Source organism: Arvicola amphibius, chromosome 10 (genome assembly GCF_903992535.2).
Source record: "Arvicola amphibius chromosome 10, mArvAmp1.2, whole genome shotgun sequence".
NCBI lineage: Eukaryota > Metazoa > Chordata > Mammalia > Rodentia > Cricetidae > Arvicola > Arvicola amphibius.
Genome location: NC_052056.1, coordinates 105,679,188 through 105,699,527, shown reverse-complemented (window position 1 = coordinate 105,699,527; position 20,340 = coordinate 105,679,188). Strand labels below are relative to the sequence as shown.

At 46.4% G+C, this 20,340-nt stretch overlaps 1 protein-coding gene across 3 annotated transcripts in view; it reads right to left on the bottom strand.

Annotated features, from left to right (window-relative positions):
- Stard13 (StAR related lipid transfer domain containing 13) overlaps nt 1-20,340 on the bottom strand; it is a 161,970-nt gene that overhangs the window by 17,121 nt on the left and 124,509 nt on the right. The window contains exons 4-7 of one of the 3 annotated variants that reach the window (XM_038344788.2): nt 18,733-18,796; nt 8,231-9,591; nt 6,631-6,804; nt 5,312-5,528 (exon numbers count right to left, since the gene is read on the bottom strand). In XM_038344788.2, the coding sequence (XP_038200716.1) occupies nt 5,312-5,528; nt 6,631-6,804; nt 8,231-9,591; nt 18,733-18,796 (1,816 nt within the window). Of the gene's footprint in view, nt 1-5,311; nt 5,529-6,630; nt 6,805-8,230; nt 9,592-10,809; nt 11,080-18,732; nt 18,797-20,340 lie in introns of those variants that run through there. The other 2 variants (XM_038344789.2, XM_038344790.2) reach the window with 2 other exon arrangements.

Here is a 20,340-nt window from a genome sequence, read left to right as displayed (position 1 = left end):
TATTGAAGTGAGCTCCAGCTTCAATTTGTTGACATCCTCGATGTGTGATTCTGGAAGCAGGCTCTGAACTGTATACACTGCACTGGGCTACACGGGTCTTCCCAAGATCGCAGCGGCCTTAAGAGAGTGTATCCTTGAGTGTGACTCACAACTATTTATTCTCATTTAATTTTTTTCCTCTCCCAGCAGAGAAGCATAGATCAGGGTCTATAAAAGGAGTACTTGTGTTGCTACCGCCCAACTCAGACCTCGGGCCTCCGGGGTCCTGTGGCTCTTTGGGAGTCTGCACACGTGTACACCCCGGATGCCTTCTTTGTATTGTTTCGTTCCCAGGTTTTTTCTTTTGGAAAACAATGTGATTTAAATTATTCCTAATCTGTCTGAGGCTCTCTATCTGTAAGCTCTGAGAGGCCTCTTCCAGCTCCGAGCACACAGGCTGTCTGGAGGGTGGTAGGAAATTGATTCATTCTGCTTTAGATTCCAGCAGAGACTTCCTGCTCTGTCCTTACCTTCCAGGGGATGAGGGAAATACCCGCTGGGTTCTGTGGAATTTGTTGGAAGCCTAGAAGAAAAGCTGCTTTCCTACACTTAGAGGCAAAGTGGCTTTACAAAGCCCAGATCAGATCTAGGTCCAGTAGCTAAGAATGGTCCAAGAATGGCAGCCTTCAGGAAGACACCAGGCAGCAGATGAATGAACAAGCCAGGAATTCTTGTTGTCTGAGGACTGCGGTTTCTGTTAATTGCAGTCAGCAGTACCTGGACACAGTAAGAAAGACCAGCCTCCTGAAGGTGTAGTTCTGAGCCAATAGCCTCCAATGCAAGGATAAATTTGCATTTTGGACCTAAAATGCTGTGTTCTAAGTTCTAAAAACAAAACAACAGAAAGTGTTTTTTGTTTGTTTGTTTTTATATTTTGAACATGCTCCTTATGCCTGCTGTTGAGAGGTGACCCGGGCCTTTCAGGTCTTTATGAGCGAGATCCAAGGAGGGCTACATGTCTTCCACTTACTTCTATGCCTGTCACGAGTGGATGGGAAATCTGGGCAGTCTTATAGGGACCCAGAGTTTGTTGAAGGCTCTGTTGTCAGTTTTGAGATTCTCAAAATATTTGAGTAAGGAGGGGCTGGAGAGATGGCTCAGCTGTTAAGAGCACTGGCTGCTCTTGCAGAGGATCTGGGTTCAATTCCCAGCACCCACATGGTGGCTCACAACCATCCGTAACTCCACCTCCAGGGGTTCTGATGCCCCCTTCTGGCCTGTGTGGACATCAGGGATGTGCATAGTTCACACATACAGTACACACAGGCAAAACAGTCATACATAAGATTAAAAATGACTAAATCTTTTGAAAAATGAAAAAAAAAAACCAGAACAAGGAATCCTACATTTTGATTTTGTACTGGGTTCCAGAGACTTCACAGCAGGCCTGGTCTTTACCTGCCTTCTTCAACACATCCCCAGTACCCTCTTTAGGAGGTAGGGGTGCTGAGCTGTGAAAACCCACTGCACAAGCATCTCCTGTCTGTGTCCTCCCCGCTAAATGACAGAAGGACGAGGGCTGGGTGTCCCTTTGGGTTACTTTTATTCTTTTTCTCTAAACCCAGCTACCTAAAAGCCGGGACTCCAGGAGTAGTTGATGTAGAAGGTCCTAGATCATCCTTTCTTGCCGCTCAGGTAGTCAGCTGATAACGTGATGAGCAGGCGGCAATGTAGAGAACACTTCCACTGAAAGCGAGGTCTCTTCCCAGAATTCGTAGGCTTTTAAATCTTGTGGCTCCATTAAAAGGAGTGGCTGGGCGTTTGAGTGCTGCATTAGAATTCAAATTCATCTAAATAGTCTTAAGTCTCCTCCTTGGCATCCTGTTGATGCTAATCCTTGCAGGGCTTAATGATGTTTATCAGGACTTCCATTTCCTCTTCTTTAGAAATGGGCTCAGCTAATGAAGAAAGGTTGGCTTTATTCAAAAGTCATAAGTAGAGTATGTGATGGGCAGCGACTCTGTGCAGTGTTGGCTTCGCCTTTCGATGCAGGAGCCAAAGATAACCCATGCTGCAGCGGATGGGTGGTTTAGGACAGCCAGGAAAGCCCACACAATAAGGCGAGGCTAGTTCTTCAGGCCACCATGTCTGAATACAAATGGCTGGCAATGGAAGGCTAACCTTCTTCATTTCCTCTGCAGCCACCTGTATGGCCGACAATGGGTACGCTGCCCTTCCTCATACAGAAACTGCACTGCACTGGGGAGGGAGAGACAGAAAGTGCTGGCAATGCTTCATGGTCCTGTGCTTTGACAGCCTTCTGATGAGTGCTGACATTCTGGGCAAATGTTTAGCCTTCGGGAAGGGACCCCACCAACTGCAGGTGGCCTCCCACTCAGTGTTCAATGCCACAGCCTCAAGGCAGTCTCACATGACGGTTCTCAGACTGTGGCTTACAGGAAAGATGTTTGTGGGACATTTTGGTCTTCCACAGTCCCGGATTGAGAGTGCGAGGTCCCGTGCAGAGGTGAATCTTGTCAATTCCGATGAGACACCATTGGCGAAGAAAGAGCATCTGCTTCCCCTCCCGTTCCTAGCCCTGCCGCCTGCTCTTTGGGTTCTTTAACTTTCATGTGCACTAGATCTCCAGGGCTATCTTCCCACTCTGCCTGATTCTCTTGGCTTCTTCCTGCGTCTCCAACTTTCCTTGGTTCTGCTCCTGTCACCTCTCTGGCACATGGAGGCACTGTCTGTGTGCTCCCCTGTAAGTGACATGCAGAGGTGAAGGCCACACACAAGGCAGGGCCATTGCAGGGCTAAAGCGGACGATGGCTCTGTCCCTTCGGACATCCTACAGCTACTTTCTGGTGACTGACTCAAGAGAAGCACGGCCTTCCCCAGTGGGCTGCATTGCTCATCGGTGTCCATTTCCTTGACAACGTTTTCTCCCAACAAAGCTCTGTACCCAGCTTTTTCCACCATGGGATTCTTTGAGACTGATACTGGGGAGGGCTGTATCCCCATTTTCCTTTCTTCCTACGATTTTATTTTCTCTCCACAGTTTTGGCTTGAGAAGGGAGATGGAGCCAATCACAGGGGTGATTCCTGTGCAGACATCACTAAGAATCCGTGGGGCGGGGGCTGGGTGAGGGGTGTTTTCTATCCAGCGGCATTACATTTTATTTATTTATATCCAAACTGGTTCAAGAAAGAACATGACTGACAGTGATCGACGAAAGCTTCCTTGAAAGATATCAGAAAGGAAAAATGAAAATGAAAAAGGGGTAACTGCAGCTGGGAAGGAGGTTGAGAGGAGTCTGGGGCCCGAAGAGAAAAGGTACCGACGTTTGGGACAGACAGAATATGCATTTGGCTCTGAGCTCTCCAGCAGGCGGTACACAGAGGAAAACACACCCAGTTAGATGAACTTGGAGTTTACAATACAAAACTCAGGCCAGTGGGCCAAAAGAAACACATGGTTCTTAAGTACTGTAGCCCTGCCCGAGGGGGCTCTTCCTCTCATTCTCACAGAGAGGGCACTAGGGGACATAATGGCCAATACAGTCAATTAAATCTTGACAGTGGATTTATCAATGAGGGTTGTAGTGGGGAGCGGGGTCACACCCAAGTCCAGCGGGGGGGGGGGGGGGGGAGGGAGGGGGGGAAGCCCAATGATGCAATGGCAGAAACAGTGAAAAGTGAAGTTAGGTTTGGGAGATGTTGGCCTCACAGTGGAGACCTGAGTGTAGACACGGCCTCGGGTAGGTGTGGGAAAAAGAGAGGCAAGGAGAACAGAACGCAGTACACCAGTTGGAAATTCAGGTTAGTAAGGGGGACCTGACTGTGGATGACTGCATTTCCTTTAGCTATTCCTGAGCGTATGTCGTTTGTCTTGTGAGTGGTTTTGCTGGCCACACCTTCGGCGCACACAGTCTTTTAGATCTCAGGAAAGGACAGAGTTTAAGAACTCAGAGAGAGCTCTGAAAAATGCATACACTTTTACAAAAACTGAGAGATCTGGCAAAGTGTGTTTGCAGCCAAAGCCATCTACTCGCCAGACAACGGAATCTTAGATGTGTACCAACAAACCAACCAAATGTAACTGGGGCCATAAAGTTATATCAGGGGGCATGGCTGTAATACTTTAGCCATTGGAAAAGAGGTCCGAGTGTTTTCTCGGTAAAATGCCTATAGGAAGTTAACTCTGATTTTAAATGTGGATTCATGGTAGAACTGCTACTGAAAAAAATTACAGGCCAATAACCAGGTTCATTGGCTGGCTCCATTAAGATGCAACCATACATGCCAGACATTTTATGCTGAAAACAAAAACAGCCATCCACCCAAATGTCCCAAACAGTAGCCACCTGCCCTGTACTATGACATAAAAAAAATACACAAACTGTCCATCTGCATGTTGTCTGGCTAGGCCGAGGGTGATCGCCAGGCAGGTCAGCCCCAGATGCTTGCAAACTGGCATTCACTTCATCAAGGCGTTGTTGTGAGAGTCAGAGCCAAGATCTCTGAGTTCATGGAGCATAGTCCTGTCCTGCCCACTGAGCCCAAGGCAAGGGCAAATCAACAAGGCCCGCCCGAAGGCCGCTGTGGGTTTCCCTGCACCGTGAACGAGTGAGGTTGCCACCCAGCCACCCTTGCTCAAGGGGCAGTCTGTGAAGCGCCAATGTGGCTTTTATTTAGAGCAGAGTACGGACAGGAGGAATGGATGGGAATTTATAAACTATGGGATGGATCTCATTCTGTGCTTGGTAGAGCCCACCATTATGATGGTCCTCAAACTGTCCTCAGGCCGAAAACAGTCTGAGTGTCTCCATCCTGTGACCCTTTCCCATGCCCTCAGCTGAAATGGCTCTCACATTTTACTTGTGAGTTTTGAAAAAGAAAAATGTAAATAAATCTGTTTTGCTCACTGTGCTGCTTTGAGAAGTTAATAAATTCTGTTTCTTTTCTCTTCTTTCTTTTTCCAGAAGCTACGTAACTGGTGAAAGAATGCTGTGGGGTGAATAATGGCTTTGGGATAATAATTGAAAATGTAGCGCAGCCCACAGCTTGCGTCTCAATTTCAAGGGAGTGTAAACTAGACATTATAGATACACGTTATCACCGTCAGCTTCCTTTGGTTACACAGTAGCCAAGTAGCCAAGGAGGGACCATTGTCCAAAGCCAGACAGGGACCTAACCTGGCCTTATTAAATCGTGGCATTGGAGACATTAGTGCCGTTTACTTTTGGTGAGGTATGCCTTGTACCGGATCGGCCCGACTCGGTCCGCCATCCCCTCACCCCAAGCCCATGTTTGGGATTTACCACTCTACCTGATCCAGACAGTTGCTACGTAGATACCTCAGTGCTTGTTGAATGCTCTGAGGCAGGGGCTGTCCTGTTCTCTGGACATGGACTATGAGAGGAACACCGAAGACAGCTTTGTCTCTGTAGTCGGGAACCTTCATCCTCTTCATGAACTTCGGAACGGACCTGGAATTCACAGAAACCAGGTCATGCAAGGTCCCTGGGGCGCAGCGTGCTGAGAGGCTGTGGAAGCAAGCGAGAGGGAGGCCAAGCTCAGAGGCAAAGGCAGAGTTCAGTCAGTCTCAGTCTATGGTGCTCTGCACATGGCGGCTCTTGCCTACATGTCATTTCTGGTAAACAGCATGATTCACATTAGCAAATCGTCTTTGTAGCTCTGTTTTCAATTCGGGGGTGATGGGCAATTTTCCAGTTTAATTGTGACTGAAACAGCTCTCATGTGACAAACACTTAAAACTCCCCCAAACGGAACAAAACAAAATGTATGTAGAGCTTACAAGAGGAAGAATACATCTGGTTGGGGTTGAAGAAACTGAGGAGGGAAAAAAGATGAACTGTATTTTCTTGGCTATGTCTTTCGTGTTCTAGAGCCAGCTCTACAATCTAAAGGGAATTTTAACATGTATATATATATATATATATATATATATATATATATATATATACATGCATATATATATAATGTTTAACACACATGTATATTGATTTGATCACACAATTTATAACCTTTGAAAACACTTTTATAAACACAACATTGATTCTTCTACACATATTATATGATGTAGTGCTTTATGGTTTTCAAATTCACTCATTCATTCATCATCCACAGTAAGTCTGCATACACTATTGATTTTTATCAGCTCCCTAATTCCAAGGGTGTACTGCAAAAATCTCACTTTTATTTGCCAGTGGAAGCAGAAACGTACTTGAAGAATTAGTGGATCAGTGCTGTAAGGGGTGGGCTTTGCACCCGGCCACAAGGACCAGTGACAGATGTCTCTCCACGAACTGCCAGCCATATTTGTGGCAGGTTCATCTCTAACTCCTCTGTTCACCATTTGTCACTATTTGCTGGCCTTGCTTCTTTCTCAGAACCTGACTCCCTTCTCTGGAAACCACCCAGGAGTTACAAATAAAGCAACCTTCTTTCCCACGTGCTACCTCGGGCCTAGCCCGGCTGCCCAGAGGGCAGAAGTCACCATGGTTTCCAGGAAAGGAAGTGCAGATGGTGCTGGGTTCTCCAGACGCCGGGATGTAAACGCTGGAGGCTTTTTTCAAGGGCACAATTAGCTCTGAGCATGTGCTTGCCTGTGAACATGCTACATACCAGGTCCAGCCATGCTTGTTAGACATGGAGTACTTCTCCATGATGGCCGTGAGACGCAGCAGTGAGAAACGCTGGAGCAGGTTCAGCTGGGCCGCCGTCTGGCTGCTGATGTGCGGGGTGGCTGGGGATGGCTGCGGTTGGTGTGAGAGGTGGAAGCTGCTCCATCGTAGTCGCCTGGAACACAGAAGGCCAGCGCTGTCAGTCACCCAGTCGAGGGTAACTAAAAAGCTCCAGCCACCTTGCCCTTCTGTACAAATGGCTCCCCAGGAGGTTCTGAGCCAAAAACATCACAGAGCAAAAGGAACAAAGACAGAGCGGTGGACTTGACAGCTTGTATAAACCCAGAATAGGGTGTGTTGATTATTTCATTTAAAAGTAGGAAATGCTGTACAACCAAACAGTGGGGGATTTAAGTAAGTGATATAATCCTTAAAAAAAAAAAAAAAAACAACTTTGCTTATTCTCAAATTCACTTCCAAAGTGTCCAGGGCAGCTAAACCAGATATATGCATGTGTGCGTGCGTGCGTGCGTGTGTGTGCATGCATGTGTGTGCGTGTGTGTCTCTGTGTATATGTGTGTATGTGTGTGTACACGCGCGCGCGTGCGTGTGTGCATGTGTGTGTGTGTGCGTGCGTGCGTGTACCTGGATGTGTGAGAAAGTGAAAGACGACAGAAAGGGACAGAGAGACAGATGGAGGCAGAGACAGAGATAGAAGCGATAGTGAGACAAAGAGACATAAAACAGAGAGGCATGGGGGAGAATACACGGGGGAGATTCTCAAACACAGAGGCTGTAGCGCATTTTCTCCTTTGTATGCCCGCCTCCTCACTGTCCTTTGTGGTGGCGCTGGCATCTGAAGGTGACAGGCACAGGTGACATACCCCTGAGTCCTACAATACATCCCTGCCTCAACTGGAACCCAGGTGGCGCCCACCGACGGCAGGAGTTTCCCAGGATGCTTCTGCACACCGGTTTGTCTGCTGTCTGAACTGTAACTGCAGCAGCAGAGAGCAGGCACAAAGCATAAATATACCTCAGATCTCACAGAATTAAAAATAAAACTTGCGCACAGGGACGAGGCCACAGTTGTCTGTGATCCTCCGCCTATGGTGCTTGTTTAGATTTCCCTTGAACAAAACTAAGTTTGAAACAAAGGACAAACAAAGAAATGGATGTGTACTGACATGGATTTGGTCCCTCTGTCTGTAAAAACAACTCTGTTGAAATAATTCTTAACCTTGTGTGTGCTTAGAACAGCCCCAGGCGATTGAACAAACAGGCTGTCCATCTGTGTTAAGGGAATAACCAAAGAGGCTGGAGAGATGGCTCAGCAGCTAAAAGCACTGGCTGCTCTTGCAGAAGACCTGGGTTCGATTCCCAGCATCCACATAGCAACTTACAGCTATCTTTAACTCCAGTTCCAGAGAATCTGGTGCCCTCTTCTGATTTCTGAGGGTACTGCACACACATAGTACACACACACACACACACACACACACACACACACACACACACACAGTGATAAAAAGAAACAAAACCAAAAAACACAGCCACCACAACAAAGAAGATTCATAACTTCATAACAACATGTGACCCACCTGTTTGGCCTGGTCAGAGAGGCCCCCACACCAGAGTCCCTTCTTTCTTTGACTCCGGCAGCTTCCGATTCGTTCAGAGAGGTTCCATCCCTTTCCACGTCACTGGGTGTCGTCTGACCTTCTGAGACTGAGTTGCCTTCAAAATCCAAAGTGATCTGGTTGGGAGATGGAAACGGGGACAAACCGGGCTCCCCTGCCAGCACATCGTGACTTTGCAGTTCAGGTAAGATATCTTTCGACCAGTCATCCACCACCTCTTGGATGCCGTTGACATGCTGCAAGATGTCATCCAGCTGTGGGAGGAGGCCATCTTTTTCCAAGTCCAAGAGATCTCCTGTGCTGGCATACAGATGTGAGCCAGGGACATTGTCATAGATACTGACCCGACTGGCTCTGTGGCAGGACGCCATGAGTCTGGGTTCCCTCATGCCTGGGCCCTGTTGTCTGCCCAGGGAGATGCCTCCAGTTCTCCAGTTAATCCCATTGCTGTTGTCTGAGGGTGACAGGCTTTCTATAGAAAGTGCCTTGGGGAACGTTCCTGGTTTGTGATCCTTGGGAATATGTACCACCAAGTTCTCTTGGGAATGAAACCCATGCGTGTGGTTTTGGTCCCCTGTATCTGGTGGTGCTGTCCCTGCCAGCACATCCAGGTCCTCCAGGTACATGCCCCCACGCTTGTTGGCCTCATGGTGGCACTTGCGCTCCTTCATACATGGAGTGCTCACGCGGCTGCTGTTCTCCAAAGGGCTGCTCTCACCACTTGACTTACTGGAGCAGGGAAGCGCTTTCCTGCAGGCAGCTGGAGGTGAGGTCTGCACATCGCCATTGGGTATCGGGACGTACTGCATGGCCTTAAAGGACTCTGGCTCCTGCTGCAGCACAGGCCCACTGATGACCAGGCCACCTGTCCGCCCTGACCCCTTATGCCTCCCGTGTGCTCCCTTAGCTCGAAGGGTATCCATGCGTTTCAAAAACGACTTGGCTCTGGCCCTGGCAGGTTTCTCATTCTTGGGGTGGGAAGGGTAGCTGAGACTGTCTCGGGGAGACTGTGGGAGGCTGCTGCTGACCAGGGTGCCCTCTAGCACAAGCGGGCCGTCAACACAGTGTTGCCCTAAGTGGCTGCGGCTGTCGCTGCCCCCACTGCTTTCGCTGTGAATGGAGCAGACCTCGGGTTCACTCAGATCCGTGAGCACACTCTCGCTGCTGGTCGTGTTTCTCATCCTAGGGCCTCCTGGGGACTCGTTTCTGTCTGCCCCTGGGAGCAGCGTGTGCAGGTCATCCACACGGGACCACCTGCGGCTGGTTCTCTGGAAAGTCCATTTGTTGCTGATGCACAGATCTTCCTCATCAGAGTCGTCAACCTGCAGAAGATAAGGAAAATGCTCACGCTCACAGGTCATGGCTGCATGGTGCTCCCATCATGTTCCCTCTGTCTTCCCATATATGTTTGTATATAAAATATGAGTGAAATATATGAAACTTTCATTCACATATATACACACATATGCATACACACACATACACAGGAACACATATATAATTTTATCTTCCAGTACTTCCTTTGTTTCTAAGGAGTTTTCCTTCTGGTTACTGAATGTGCAGGCACCATCTGACCAGACAGTGGAGCTACCAGCAGTCGCCTTTCCACAGTAGGTCGGCACCACCAACACAGGGCACTTCTTTCCTCTCCAAACACCTCTCGGCTGAGTTCAGGGGCCACTATTTACAGCCCTCTTCCGGACCTCAGTCTCACTCCACAGGGAAGGTGACATTCCTTACCTCAGTCCCTAAAATCCTCAATCCTTGTCATTCCTTTCTCCTAAGCGTCACCAGTGAAATCACGGGCTGTACTCTGAAAAGTAGTGAAGCCGGCACCAATTTAGGCTCACACTCGAAGAGAGTCCCACCCAGCTGCTCTGGCGACCAGGCTCCTCGGGTTGAATGAACTTGGGTCATAGTGCCTTCGGCTGTGCACACCTTCCAGTTGCTGTGGTTGCAAAGTTTTGCATTCTGCATGCCACACGCTGACCTATCTGTTTTGTGATGGAATTTGCAGCCTGTGACACACAGAAGCCTGCCTTCCCTGAGGCTAGCCGTGTCCCTGTTTGTTTTTGTCTGTCCCTTAGGCTCAGAAATCATTTACTTCCCCATATGAAGGAGACATCGGCTCCCAGCCCTCCTTACCATGGTTTTCACTAAGACCCAACTTGGAACCGCTTTTCAGATCAATTCCCAGGTTTGTCTTCACTTTGACTATCTTACTTGGGGTCCTCAACACCGCTCTCTGGATGTATTCTAGGAAAAAAGCTGGCTAGAATCCTGATCTCTGGAATGTTTCCCATCTCACCAGCTTCTCAGAGTGTGATCCATTTACTCAGCTCAGAAGCCTCCAGCCTGAGAGCCTGCTCTCAGCTGTAAGGAACAGGGCCTGAGTTTATTCACTTTGCTCGTAGTTAGATCCTCCCGGACACCATGCCTGGAAGAATCGTTTAATTCTTGCTGTTCATTGGACTTATCTTCCTTTGGCGTCTGGTTAAAAGCCCCGGCTCCAGGTGACCGTGGTACCACGAGCCTCTCACCTCCTCCGAAGGAACTTCTCATCACCTCCAGTCAGACTGAAAATAGGCTCTGACTCACAGGCTTTCCTCGGGGGAATTAAACAAGGCTGTGCTTTAGCAATGGGGTTCTGTTCTTCTCAATGTTTGCACCATCGTTTGTCTATCTTTTCACTCATCTGACACCCACCTGTGTCCCCCAACCTCCCGATGTGTTGTTTAAGGCCAAACACAGATACACAGTCAATGATCAGTGGACGCTCCTCACGGAAGGCTTAACTCACGCAAAGCCAATTGGACCCAATCGCAATATTCAAGTGTGAGGCGGAAGAAGCTACAAAATCAAATTGGTTCTTAAAGGACAAATTTGTGTAATGTTTTGGTGAAGTAAATTGAAAAAATTAAAACTCCATGTACACACAGAGCTAGGAAAGCTCAAAATGGACTTTCTGATATTTTCTAGTTCCTTTCGTGATTTTCATCATTAAAAAAAAAACCCAACAAAACAACAACAAGTAAACATCAGAGCTCTTGATGCATAAGTAACACCACAGCTGAGGCTAAACTTACTGGATTTCATAGCACATTTTTGGGAGCTTGTGAAAAGATGGCAAAATTTTAGGGAAGGAGCCACTACCTTTAAAGAAATAAAAATATTTTAAAATAGAAACTATAATATTTAATGTTGGTTCCAACTATTCTCTCTCTACCCCTACCTCTGTCTCCCTAGTTACTAACACTAGCAAACCACATACAAGTTGGAGAAGATCGCCTTTATTTAGGTTAAGAAAGGATGCCAAGCCAGGCTCTGAGGACTGAAGCTAGAGAGCTGGTCCCTTCTAGAGGGCTCAAATTGCTGATTATCCCAGCCTTAGCCCACAGGAAAACAGCCACAACCCAACCAAGGCACCTGACAAAATGGCAGACTCCTTGAGAAAGAAGAACAGCAGAAGGATATTCTGTGGCGATTAAGTTCTTTGAACCAAAGCAAGCAAACAAAACCCAAAGGGTGTGGGGAAGAGCTAAGCCAAGCAAAATGAAAACTGTTACTCATTAGCACCCAGGGCAGAGAACAGTCAAAGGCAACCCCATGCTGCGTCTTTAAAACCGCTGATGGGGACTGGGGGTGAGAATGGTGCTGGCCAGCACTGCAGAGAAGATGAAGCCATACTACACACATGCACAAAGTGTTATCCTGCCCACCTTCGTTCACTCGTTTGTTCCCAATCCAAAACAGTCAGTGCTAACATGCTCCAAAATCCAAACATTTGCAAGCACCAACATGATGTTGCAGATAAAAAATTTCACACCTGGACTTGTGTAATGGGTTGTAGTTTAAAAAAAAAATGCAAGCACATTAAAATTGTACACAATTGCCCTAAGGTCGTATGCACAAGACATTCTTTCCATGCTTATGAACTATCAATTAATTTTATGCTTAGATTTTGCTCTCATCCCCATATAAGATAGATATTACATATAATACAATATACATATGTCACAATACATATATAAAACATATACATTGTGCATATGCAAATATCAAGGTTCTGGAAATATCTAAATATCAATCACTGCTAGTCCAATCATTTCAGATAAGGACTATTCAACTTGTAGTTTGGTTTAGTCTATCTAAAAAATGTTAGGCCGGGCAGTGGTGGCACACGCCTTTAATCCTAGCACTTGGGAGGCAGGGGCAGGTGGATCTTTGTGAGTTCGAGACCAGCCTAGTCTACAAGAGCTAGTTCCAGGACAGGCTCCAAAGCTACAGAGAAACCCTGTCTCGAAAAAATAAAATAAAATAAAATAAAATCAAAAATGTTGAGCATCAATTCACAAATTTATTTAATAATGTGCCACATAGCCCTGATCTACAATGTATTAAAAACAAACAAACAAACAAACGAACATTGTTTCAGAGTATAAGTTTCCTTCGCATGCTTGGGACGAGGTCAGGTATCAGGTACACGACAGACTCCGCAGCAGGACTGGTAGTACACTGACTGTTTCAGAGATGATCACATTGTACTGGTTGGTCCTTTCCTTTTGGGCTAGAAACAGATAGTTTTTTGTGTTTATCTAGAATTGTCACATGGAGGTCTAGAGAGCTAAACATGTGTATAGGGAAAAAGGCACCTCAAACTGACTTGATTCTCCAGTCAGAATGGTGTAGCGTATTACAGAAACACTATAGACATAGAACATCAGAACTTCAGCAAGTCAGCAGAATAAAAGTCTGGTAGGATGCTGTTGGGAAGAGGTGGCTAACTGTGCTGGATGCTGAGAGGGTTTGTTAGTAAGTCAAAATGGGTCACACCACTGAGACATGATCAAAAGACAGGCAGCAGCTGAAGAAGGGATTTCTGGAGGCATGCCCTAAGGTCATGCCTGCTCTAAGCACTGTTAAAAACAGGGAGAATTCGTTCTTTTAAAACCCAAAGATGGCATGAGGTCATGTGATGGAGGAGGGTCATCTGTCTATGTGTTACTTTCATTGGTTAATAAAGAAACTGCCTTGGCCCTTTAATAGGACAGAAAATTAGGTAGGCGGAGTAGACAGCACAGAATTGTGGAAGAAAGAAAGCAGAGTCAGGCAGATGCCTCAGGCAGTCGCCATGCCTCTCCTCTCTGAGACGGATGGACGCAGGCTAAGATCTTTCCTGGTAAGCCACCACCTCATGGTGCTACACAGATTACTAAATATGGGTTAAAGCAAGATGTGAGAATTAGCCAATAAGAGGCTGAAACTATTGGGCCAGGCAGTGTTTAAATGAATGCAGTTTCCGTGTAATTATTTTGGGTAAAGCTAGCCGTGCAGGAGCCGGGTGGCGGGAAGTGGCCTGCAGCTCCTTCTACAGTCATGCCCGAAGGATCTGAAGTTGGGTACCCTCTTTAAGAATCAGTTTTCTCCATCACAATATAAAAGACGACAGAACATATATAACATACATACATATATAGCTGTATATATGTTAGCTCATAAACAGAACTAAATGCAACTATATGTGACAAAGCTATTTGAACTTCAAAGTGATAGAACCGATTACCACTGTCAGAGACCCAGGGTGAGTACTGGCCCCACACACCAAATCTGAGATCTATGCATGGTGAAACTTTTGGAGGCTAACGTAACAATACAAGTGGAAAGTTGTATGCCACGAAACCTGGCTTCCTACGGTTGAAGACAGTTCAGTTGTTCACGGTTCGGGCTCATACTTAAAATGACAAGAGTTCAATTCCTAGCACCCAGAGACATCCACACCTAGGTCGCTTTATGCACAAAGTTGCTGAAAATATTGCATGAAATCAGTTGCAAATTCTAAATAATGGCACAGGTGCAAACAAGTGCATCTCATGTAAGACTTGGGCCCACCACCAATATACCTTTTAGTATGCATAAATATTCAAAACTCTGAAAAGAAATCGAATCTAAACAATTTTCTTCGGTAGCCTTTGGGGTAAGGAGTAAGGGGCCTGGGACTGATGGATGTCCTGCGAAGAAGCTGAAATTGCATGATGTACAATTCTATCCTTTTTCAAAGTGACTGATTTATTCTTACTTTATGAGTGTGAGTGTTTCGTCTGCATATATGTATGAGCACTGCATGTGTCTGGTGCCATGGAGGCAAGAAGAGGACCTCAGGTGTTGGATGTACCCGCTATAATCTACAGAGTATCATGTGTGGCCTATTGTTTTCCAGAGACACTTCATAGATCTGTAGCCTCATAATTGCAGGCTGCGGCTCACGGTGAAGCATGGACTTTGAAAATACAGCACCACTTAACTTCATTTTGAAGGGTAACAATTTGAAGGAATAGCCTTAGCTTTGGAACGACACTAAAACCTCATTCCACTGTTGAGCATAAGGCCAATTTCTTTAGGATGGCTGATATAGAACAGCACAAGAAAGACTTTACATGTCTGGTAGTCCCTTTGAGTACCATGGCCAACCAGCTTAACTAGATTACAAACGCAAAGCTTAGACAGATTAAACACCATACAGACTCGGTGTTGCTCACAGTGGGCACACGGCATTTAACACAGGGAGCTAGATTCCTGCTATTAAGATAGATGAAGAACAAGAAGTTACCAGCATAATAATGCATATTTATCATGCATACTTTTCGTAAACTATGTGTACTTTTCTCATTTTCACCCATTTTCCATTCTATATTTCTTAATACCCAGTCTACTTTTTTTTTTTTTAAATTAGAAGGCAACTTTGTGCTGGTCATATCTAATACTAAAACCATTTATTCTTATATTTTCTGTTTATTTCTTAAAATTCATAAGTCTGACAATTCATTTGTATTAAAATTTACAAAAATGTCAGTGTTGACTGGCAGAGGAACTAAAACATACAGGCAGTTCATCACACAGGCACTTGAAATTTCTTCCAGATATGGCATCCGTGAAACGTCAGCTATAAGTAGTTTAGGCTCACAGGACATGTGGTCTCTGTTGGAGAATCTGTTCCACTCTGCTGGGTGTAACTGTGTTCCAATAAAACTTTATGTATAAAAACAGAAGCAGCAGCTTGCCAGCCTGTGCCCTAGAAGGTGGAGCAGAGGCCTTGCTGTGGTGAGAAAGAAAAAGCCTTTTTCTGTGATTCTCCCGAGAAAAGCAGTAGCTTCAGGTTTACCAGCCATTTTTTTTTTTTTTTTTTTTTTAATAAGAAGACTTTTCAATTTAAAGAGTTCGCCTCGCCCAGGGAATTGTGGGGGATGCTCTCAGAAGGGGATCCCGTAGTGACTGGGTGGGAGGCTGGGAAACACCGCAGAAGACCCTTCCCAACTCAGAAGATGCTCAGACAGCCATCCACATGTTACCTGCAAGTCACGTCTGTTAACATTCCCTAGTCACTGGGACGGTGGCCGCTGTGGTCATTTCCTCTTCCTTGCCTCTGCTGCTTACAGCTGCCAGGAAGGGCTGTGTTTGGTAGGAGACAGGGGACATGGAAGTCAGTGTCCCAGGGGTGAGGGTAGAAACCAGGCCCCTTGTCACAGTTGTGGGAACTCAGTAATGCCCTTGGCATCCAGGAGGGTGGTTCTGGCCCGAAGGTTTTACTCATTCATGGTTTCTGCGTGGCTTTCCACCTTTGGTCATGATTTAGAGTCTTACTAAAGTGCTAACTTTAATGGGCGCCTTCTTCTGGAGAACTTGTTCCCTCACAGGCCACCCAGGGCCATTCAATATCATTATGATGCTAGCATGGATTGGTCTGTAGTGACATTTGTCCAAGAACAGGAAACTTGGCTTTGCCTTGTTTTTAGTTTGGACAAGCCTCCTGTGTTTGGCTTTTTTTCTAAATGAGAACATTCTTTACTAAAATTACATACTCCTTAGGCATGGATGCCACTGGAAACTGAGAAACGGGTTTTTTTTTTTTTTTTTATAAAAACAAAACAAAACAGGTTAGGGGAGCCACACAAATATGCAGCTGGCACAGTTGTACAGACATTTAGAAGCTCAAGAGGCAGCTTCCATTAACTTGGTTGGTGGGCAGGCTTAGGAACCAGTCCAACTGCTGCAGAGTCCCCATTTTAGAAATGCCTCTCATTAGGGTTCTGGTGAGTCTGTAGCTCAGGTACTTAGTGAGGGTCAAGAGCCCGCCACATGAGGGCAGGGGTCATGTGACATATACATGAGCAGAACAGACACCAAGCCAAACAGGAACCCAGCTTCAGTACCGTCATTTATTTGCAGACTTCCATTTTCATCCCTTGGCTCAGTTCATCGAATCTTCAAAATTAATTTCCACAAACAGGCACAATAAACTGTGGACCTTCGTACTGATGGCAAGACACACGTCTGTGGTAGGAACAGCGCACTGCCTGTATGTCTTAGGCCAAGGGACTGACACGCTTTTAGGGTCCAGAATAATTCCCAAAATCTTCAAAAAGGTGAAGAAGTGGCTGGGTTCAAATCTCATCCCTGCTTTGTGTGTGTGTGTGTGGTTTTGAAGCAACTGTCTGAACTGCTGAGTTTGTTCATCTTTAACAATGGAGCACAGGATCTTCCAGAGAGGGCCCATATCAGGATTAGCTAGCCACCCTGGCTGCCATGCAAGCCCACCATGCCTTCCCATAGGTCCAACCACCTCCAAGGGAGTAGTGTGGCCATGGATGGTTGAGGTATGTATGGACCATACAATTCAAGTCAATGACTCTTGCAGACTGAAGATGAAGATTCTGTTTCATAGATTTCTTGAAGAGAGGACAGCCATGGGACACTGTTGTTTCTTCACCTTGATTCTTGTTGCCACTCACTTTCTGTGTCCAAAGGTGGCTAGAGCTTCATGGGCACTTGATTCTCGAGTCTCTCTCCCCCCCCCCCCCCCATATCATTTGGCCTAGTCCCAGTCTCTATTCAAAAAAGTGTTTTTGTTTGGTTATAAAATGAAGGACCAGCCTAGAGTTTATGTCAGGAGAGTGGCTTTTGTGTAGACTGCACAGAGAGCCCGGAGAATGTTATCATGGTTATCCTGCCTGAAGGGTCTGAAAAGCAGGTGACAGCAAAAATCCCATCACTTCACATTGTGAGAAACAGCGTGAATCCAACTGAATCTTGGACCCAGAATATTGTACACAAGTGCTCAGCCACCGAGTCACACCCCCAGCTTTGCCGTTTCATTTCCAAACTGAAATGTCCACTCCTGTACAAATGAAGAGAACGGTCTGCAAGATGTCCTGCGAGAAGCAGGGATCATAGCAACTGTGAAAGTGGGGGAGAGTGGCCTGGAGTCGCACTGTCCCCTAACTCCTGTCCGTCCGTCCCCCCCCCCCCCCCCCCCCCCCCCCCCCGCTGCCAAATGAATCTGCCACAGCACAGACGCATCTCTTACACGTACTTAAAAGAAAATGTGACTAGAACCAGCTGGAAGCTACATGGCCTGGGCCCAGCAGCCCTTCCCTGAATCTCTTAAGCCACCAATCGCTGTGGAGTACCTGGAGTCACACGTGGGTTGACAGTTACAGTTGCCACCCCTTCTGAAAGGGGATGCCAAAGAACTGACATATTTATTTCTTCACCCAAACCTTTCGATAAACAACAACAACAACCAAACTGCTAAAACAAAGAAATTGTCAAATCCCCCTCTCCTTATGATCTTATGACAGACCTATTCATGATAGTGGGAATAAGATGGGATATTTGGGAAGGAAACAGATGGTGGAGTGTGTTAGCATTTAAGCATTACCTGGTCAGGCCCCTTGGGAACCTTGCCAGTAAGCAGGCAGTAACTTGGTCTGCTCAGGATCTGAAAATGTCATCCTACAGTGTCCCGTTTCCCTTTGCATAGCCAGCTTGTATATGTGCCAAGCCCCCTTTAATAGTGGGCTCCACCCCCCCTCCTCCTCTCTCCCTTCCCCCTCCCCCTGTCTCTTCTCATGCTGCTCTGCACTTTCTTTTTTTCCCTCCCAATAAAACTCTCCACATGAGCACTGTCTGCATGGTGTGGGACCCCTTGGCTCAAACCTGCCAAGGTCATTCTTTGTTGTTTTTAAAATTATAACAGGGTAGGCACGTGAGAATTTTTCCTTGGTTCAATGCTTTCTTTCTTCTTTCTTTCTTTCTTTCTTTCTTTCTTTCTTTCTTTCTTTCTTTCTTTCTTTCTTTCTTTCTTTCCTCCCTCCCTCCCTCCCTCTCTCCCTCCTTCCTTCCTTCCCTCCCTCCCCCCACTTCCAAGAGTTGTGTGTGTGCGCTGGTGTGTGTGTATGTGTGCGCATGCATTCACACATCCATGGAGGCCAGAAGAGAGCATGAGATCCCCTGGACCTGGAGTTGCTGGCAGTCACATGTGTGCTGGGAACCAAACTCCCACATTCTGGAAGAGCAGCAAGTGCTCTTAACCACTGAGCCAGCTCTCCAAGCCCGGCATGTTTTTCCAGTCTGTGAATACACGCTGCTCTGTTGGTGTGGTCACGGTCTCTGAGAGGTGCACCCACCTTTTTCCTTTGGAAGTTCACATCAAGTCTCATTGAGGCGCACTTGTTCAACGTATTAAGTCGTCTAAAAAAAAAGAAAATGCGATGATTTACTAAGGGGTGCATACCTTTCCCCTAGTCCGCTAACCTTTCTTTACTTTCCGTAAACTTGAAAGCGTAGAGTCAACCAGTTATGTTGCAGGGCATTGCAGAGTCTCCAGAAAGTGTGCTACAAAATGATTTAAGGTAGTTTCAATGCGTCCTCTAGCCTTCTGATCAGAGAGCCTTCCAATCCCCAGCCCTTTCCTGCTCTAAACCCATGCGCTTCCTGCCTTCTCCTTTTCTTAGAAATCTCGGGCATGCACACACCAATTTTAACCATCCTTTCACCAGGCCCGTCCTCATTGTCCACTGCCCGTTCTGTTGAGCCCATCCGGTTACAGATCCCCTCAGGCACGCTTTTATTTTTGGCTTCGCTCCTGTTCTGTAGCAGTGCTTACACATGGGAAAACAATTCACACCACAGTGAGTGATTCACGCTCCGTCTTCCCACAAACCTGTATGGTGAAGCCATCGCCCCATGTCACTGAATTCAGTGGTTAAGAGCACTGCCTGCTTTTCCAAAGGTCCTGAGTTCAATTCCCATCAACCACATGGTGGCTCACAACCATCTGTAATGAGATCTGGAGCCCTCTTGAAGAAGAGTCCTGGTTTGTCATTATCAACAACTTAGACCATGAAACCCAAGATGGAAAAGTTCAGCAGAACCGCAGTATACAGACTACCCACTTAAAAAAAAAAAATAATGTCACTAAGGTCAAGTGAGGCCATAAGGGAGAAAAGCTGACCCCCTGGGATTAGCGTCCCTGTAAGAGGAGACATAGGGGGCTGGAGAGATGGCTCAGAGGTTAAGAGGTTAAGAGCTGCTCTCCCAGAGGTCCTGAGTTCAATTCCCAGCAACCACGTGGTGGCTCACAACCATCTGTAATGAGATCTGGTGCCCTCTTCTGGCCTGCAGACATACAGCAGACAGAACACTGTAGACATAATAAATAAATAAATTAATTAAAAAAAAGAAAAAAACAAAAAAAAAATAAAAAAAGAGGAGACACAGGGTGCGCATGTGCTCTCCTGCTTCAGTGCGTGGGGAGACAGAGTTCTCTAGGAAGGAGGTCATCAACAACCAAATTCTTGAACTGTGAAAAGTAAGTGCGAAAGGTTAAGCTGTCTGGTAGCTGGTACTCTGTGGTGGCAGCATGTGCCAACTAATAAAGTTGGTTTCCACCCTCAGCTAGACTCTCAAAACTGCTACCCAGCAGAATTTCTTCCAGCCCCCTGTCCCCGCCCGTCCCTGATTCCACCAAAAAAAAAAAAAAAAAAAAAGGAAGGAAAAAGAAGACAGCTAGCAGGCGTGCATTCTTGTAATTTTCCTTTCCTTTGTTATAAATTGTTTCTCCTTGTTTGTTTACCTTGCTGTGCTGGCTGCTTCCAAGGGAAAGATGGTCCTTTTGTTTTTCAGAACGAGCTCTTTGGCCTTGTTTCTGCTACAAATTCTCTCACCTGTTTGCCTCTTGGAGCCCATTCTAATTCTGATGAACAAACAGGGTACCAAATCCTCCCATCCCATCT